Source organism: Salmo salar, chromosome ssa05 (genome assembly GCF_905237065.1).
Source record: "Salmo salar chromosome ssa05, Ssal_v3.1, whole genome shotgun sequence".
In the NCBI taxonomy this organism is placed as follows: domain Eukaryota; kingdom Metazoa; phylum Chordata; class Actinopteri; order Salmoniformes; family Salmonidae; genus Salmo; species Salmo salar.
Genome location: NC_059446.1, coordinates 81,065,565 through 81,071,440, shown reverse-complemented (window position 1 = coordinate 81,071,440; position 5,876 = coordinate 81,065,565). Strand labels below are relative to the sequence as shown.

The following is a 5,876-nucleotide window of genomic DNA, read 5'->3' as shown; positions in this document are numbered from 1 at the left end:
ATAAGAGCATCTGCTAAATGACTAAAATGTAAAAATGTGTAATGATATGTGGTTTCCAGTTTACATGGAGTTAAATGAAGTTTGTTCAGGGCCATGTGTCTGCTTGGGGGGGATATATGCAGCTGTGATCATAATTGAAGAGAATTCTCTAGGTAGATAATGCATTGGGCATTTGATTGTGAGAAATTCTACGTTGGGTGAAGAGAAGGACTTGAGTACTTGTATGTTGTCATGATCACACCACTTCTCGTTAACCATAAGTCATACACCCCTGCCCTTCTTCTTACCAGAATGATGTTTGTTTCCTTATAGTATTTCCTTGGTTCTCCCTCCCAAAGTAGCCTCGACCAATTAGAAAACAATGTCTGACTTCTCTATAGTGACTGACAAAAGGTGTTCTTTGTCATGCTCTTTCCATCTAGAGCTGATGGAATGTTCAGCAGGTATAAATTCAGTTCTAAGAGGAAGCAGTAGACTAGAAGGACCTTGCAGAGACAGAGATAACAAGCTTTCACAGGTTTTCACACACATCTCAAGATAGCACTGTGGGTAACTACACAACTAACTAAATAGAAAACTTGTATTCAATGCATGATACTGGTGTGGGAAATGTTATCAAGTTAATACTCATTATCTCTTGGTACTTGGGCACAAACATTGTGGCCCTTTTGCCTCTAAATTTAAATTCAATGATCTGACACTATTTTTAATGTGACAGTAGCTTAGCACTACAAGAGTGATTGTAGTAAACAAGAGTAGGTCCAACTTTTTAGATCTGTTTAATAACATTTAACATTCAAGAATGGTTTGTTGTTTGTCACCTCACAATTCAAAAGGTTATTTTATTTTCCCTCCTAGGAAACACTGGTTGACCTGACAGGTAAAAGGACTTAGTTGTTTTGACAAACTACTATGAAAAACATTATTTCAAGTTTTACCATTTAAAGTGAAATTGAGTGTCGAGTGAAACTGACTTAAATTAAAGGTCTTAAGTATTGATGCCTCTCTTTTGCAGAATGTTCTCAATCCTGGTTGTCACAGTGTTCTTGGCTAGCTGCTTGGCAATGCGTGAGTAATAAAAATACAATTCTGAATTATAATGATAAAATAATAGCTTTTGTGCTTTCACCAACTTGTCTTTTTCAGTTAGACTTAGGAGTTCTTCTTTGAGACAAAAGCTTATGGATTAAATCATTGCAGAATGTACTTTAGTTAATTCATCTGCACTTTATTCATAATGTAAAGATCTTTCAGAAATGTGTTGGTAAATGTAAAATGATGTATATATAAATATGTGTTATTAATATAGTAAATATAGTAAACATATTGGCAATGTTATTTTAGCCATCAAAGATCCGTACTCGTATTCCTCTGCGGTGGGTCAGGGACTTGGCACCCCATTTGCTTCCTACGGTGAGGGACGCATCACAGCAGTCAGAGTGTGGGAGACCAACAACAACTACTACTACTACTACTACTACTACAACAGCAACGCCTACATCAGCGGGTGAGCAGACCCTGACCCATGAACAGACACCACTGACTCAGTCCAACTACACTACCCAACACACACCACTGACTCAGTCCAACAACAATACCCAATAGAGACCACTGACTCAGTCCAACTACACTGCCCAACAGACACCGCTGACTCAGTCGAACTACACTACCCAACAAAACCTCTTTCTTTCTTTCTGTATTTATTTATTTGTTGTGTTTATTACATTTTCAGTACATGACCAAACAATAGTGTTATCGTATCTAACCCAGAGTAAAATGTAAAATGTCATTCCTTGATATTCTCTGACGCTACCTGCTCTCTCGTTCTGAATGTGCCTTATCAAAACACAACCAACGTGAAAAGCTTCCTCTGTTTTAGGTTCCAGCTGAGATACGGTTCCACCTGGTCTCCTGTGTTCGGTGGTGAAGGGGGTCAAAAGCAGGAGATGGAGCTGTTTAATGATGAGGCCATCGTTGAGGTGTCTGGGAAGTACAACCCAGCAGACTACATCTGCTACCTGGTGTTAACCACCAACATGGGGCGCACTCTGTCAGCCGGCCAGCCTAGCCAAGTCTCCTTCAACTTCTACCCAGCCAACATGGGCAATGAGCTGAGGCTGCTCAGCGGTCGCTTCAACGGTGCCGGGATCACCTCCATCGGAGCCCACTGGGGATTGGTGTACATAGAAGGGGCTGGAAACAGTACTCTGGAAAGTACGGGAAACAGTACCTCCTCTTAATTGAAAAATAAAGTATGTCTTGCTCTTTGGGATGGTATCCCGGATACAGATTAAGCCTAGTCCTGAACTAGTTACTTTCAATGGAGATTCTCCATTCAACATGCTTTTTAGTCCAGGAGTAACTTAATCTGGGTCCAGGAAACTGGCCCTATATGTTTGGACGGATGATTGACATAGACGCTGACAGAATTTTTATTTTATTTTACCATCTGATGGGTGCTTCATGAGAATTTAAACTGAATGAATTTAAATGTTTTGAATACTTTGGAAGTATTTTTGAGGTGATTCCTCACATGAAGGAGTATAAAAATACTTCTAAACATTCAAATTCATATTCCCATGATGCGCCCATCAGATAGGGATATTAAAACAGTCCTGCCAGCGTGGGTCACAGACCACATGCGTTTTTACACATCATTTGAGGTTATCACAATTTATCACAATAAATGAAAGAATCATATGGGATTTAAAGGATTAATTATATCTTTGATTAATTGAACAATCAAATATTATGGGGAGATAATAGCATCTCAGGGTACTTCACCTTCACTATTTTATACACGCTGTATTTGTTGTTCCTTTTCTGCTACATCTGCTTATGGACATTTTAATAAAAAGCATATCTTTAATCATTATATTTCATTGTATTCCTTTTGATAAGAAAATACATACAGTAGTGGCCAGAAGCTACAATAAGCTAATCTGTCATCTTAACAAACCCTATCTCAATTGTGTCAATAAGGAACTAAATTTATAATAGCAAGACCGTTAAAACGCCTATCCAATAGTAATGAAGTTACATGATAGTTACACATCAGGATATTATTTTCCACGATATATCATGTTGTATCGCACAACAATATCAAACTATTATTTTTGTGCTAGTTGACTGTCCCTGCAACAAAACTCTTATTTTCCTTCATAGACTGTTCACCATTTTCATTTTAAATAGGAAGCACATTTTTGGGCGCCAATTTTATTTCCATTACTTTCTCATGCTTTCTAGTCTCTCTGCCACAGACATATAGTGAGCAATATGTTTGGAACATCGAATCACAATAAAATCACAGTATAGAATCGTAATACATGTAGGATCATGAGAATCGTAACACATATCATATCAACACCTAAGTATTGTGATAACATCGTATCGTGAGGTCCCTGGCAATTCTCAGCGCTACTATCCAACACACCCATAATGTCTGGAACGTATATCTGCCTTACCCATTCATAACATCAAACATTTTGTCTATGAAGTCTGCTCCCCTTCTAGCCTGGCATTGCATGTCAAGCGGCATCGTGTTTTAGTTAAAGCTACAGTCTGAGATTTGGGAAGCTGTTCAAAGTTCAGCTGTATACCAAAACAAGTGGTGGGGAGGGACACCACTTTGTGGCGAATCACAGACTGTGTGGTTGGTCTAGATTAGACAATTTGATAGATGGGACTTATACAGTATATGCATGTTTCAACAGTCAAAGCTGCTTAAGTAGTTTTGGTGAGATAAAAAAAACATTTACTAATTTCATTCTATTGTCTTTGTTTTACAGAATAAGTCTGTGGTTCCTTGAAACATTGTCTAAGTCCCAGTAAGTCCGAGCTAATTTGAGGAACAGACATCGATTTAAATGGGGAAAAAATTATATGGATTTTTGCTATTTTCATTTAGTGTAACGTGAATGATACTGCAATGGGATGGTTGCAAATCTTAAAGAAATTATATGTGATTTTTTTAAACATAGTTGTTAAACCATGAACAATGCTACATTATAGATTATTATAGAGCCTAAAATGTTAGCTTGACTACTGCTTCCCTACTGTATATTCAGACCAGAATCACTAAATAATCTGAGTAAATGTATCCCCTTGTATTGGACCCTCAAGGCACCACAAAGCAAAACCTGGGCAGCATTTCAAATGATGTACAGTAGGTGTTTTTGACAAGTTTTCATTGTATTTACACTGAACAACAACAAAAAACGCAACATGTAAAGAGTTGGTCCCATGTTTCCCAGAAATTTTCCACACACGCACAAAAGCTTATTTCTCAAATTTGTTTTGTTTACATCGGTTAGTGAGCATTTCAACTTTGCCAAGACAGGTGTGGCATATTGGGAAACTGAATAAACAGCATGATCATTACACAGGTGAAGCTTTCGCTGGGGACACTATAAGGCCACTGTAAAATGTGCAGTTGTGTCACACGACACGATGCCGCAGACGTCTCAAGTTGAGGGAGTGTGCAATTGACATGCTGACTTCAGGAATGTCCACCAGCGCTGTTGCCAGAGAACATAATGTTCATTTCTCTACCATAAGCCGCCTCCAACGCCATTTTTGAGAATTTGGCAGTACTTCCAACTGGCCTCATAACCTCAGACCACATGTAACCACGCCAGCCCAGGACCTCCACATCTGGCTTCTTCCACTGAGGGATCGTCTGAGACCAGCCACCCGGACAGCTGATGGAACTGTGGGTTTGCACAACCAAATAATTTCTGCACTAACTGTCAGAAACCGTCTCAGGGAAGCTCATCTGTGTGCTCGTCGTTCTCACCAGGTCTTGACCTGACTGCAGTTTGGCATCGTAACTGACTTCAGTGGGCAAATGCTCACCTTCAATGGCCACTGGCCGGCTGGAGAAGTGTGATCTTCACAGATAAATCTCGGTTTCAACTATACCGGCCAGATGGCAGACAGCGTGTATGGCGTCGTGTGGGTGAGCGGTTTGCTGATGTCAACATTGTAAACAGAGTGCCCCATGGTGGTGCTGGGGTAGTAATAAGCGGACAACGAACACAATTACATTTTTATCGATGGCAATTTGAATGCAAAGAGATACCGTGATGAGATCCTGAGGACTATTGTCATGCTATTCATCCACCGCCTTCACCTCATGTTTCAGCATGATAATGCGCAGCCCCATGTCGCAAGGATCTGTACACAATTCTTGGAAGCTGAAAATGTCCTAGTTCTTCCATGGCCTGCATACTCACCAGACATGTCATCCATTGAGCATGTTTGGAATTCTCTGGACCAGCGTGTACCTAAGCGTGTTCCACTTCCCGCCAATATCCAGCAACTTTGCACAGCCATTGAAGAGGAGTTGGACAACGTTTCACAGGCCACAATCAACGGCCTGATCAACTCTATGTGAAGGAGATGTGTCGCGCTGCATGTGGCAAGTGGTGGCCACACCAGCTACTGACTGGTTTTCTGATCCCCACCCCTACATTTTTAAGGTATCTGTGACCAACAGATGCATATCTGTATTCCCAGTCATGTGAAATCCTTAGGGCCTAATTAATTTATTTATTTATATTGACTGATTTCCTTATATGAACTGTAACTGAGTAAAATCTTTTAAATTTTTGCATGTTCCATTTATTTTTTGATCAGTGTAGCAAACTTGTTCCTAGCTAAACAACGAACCATAATCCCAACTCATGACGTTACTACCCTGCATAAATCTGCAGGTAGCTAACCAACCAAATACAATGTTAGCTAGTCAAGCAAATGGCTCTGAGATACGAATAATAAGATCATACATGTAGCGTTAGCTAGCGAGCCAGCCAGCTAACGTTAGTTAGCTACCAGTGCACTTTAACTTGAAATGAAACCACTTTCTTACCCACATA

At 39.9% G+C, this 5,876-nt stretch overlaps 1 protein-coding gene across 2 annotated transcripts; it reads left to right on the top strand.

Annotated features, from left to right (window-relative positions):
- The first annotated feature begins 385 nt into the window (after positions 1–385).
- On the top strand, positions 386–2,869 carry LOC106591222 (zymogen granule membrane protein 16). Of its 2 annotated transcripts, none has more exons than XM_014182434.2 (5): positions 386–545; positions 859–880; positions 1,016–1,068; positions 1,345–1,507; positions 1,880–2,869. In XM_014182434.2, the coding sequence occupies exons 3-5, from the start codon at positions 1,017–1,019 to the stop codon at positions 2,238–2,240; spliced, it is 576 nt and encodes a 191-aa protein (XP_014037909.1). In that variant the 5' UTR covers positions 386–545; positions 859–880; position 1,016; the 3' UTR covers positions 2,241–2,869. The 2 variants fall into 2 exon arrangements, with proteins under 2 accessions (XP_014037909.1, XP_014037908.1); XM_014182433.2 differs by having other exon boundaries at positions 386–549.
- Positions 2,870–5,876: the final 3,007 nt, after the last annotated feature.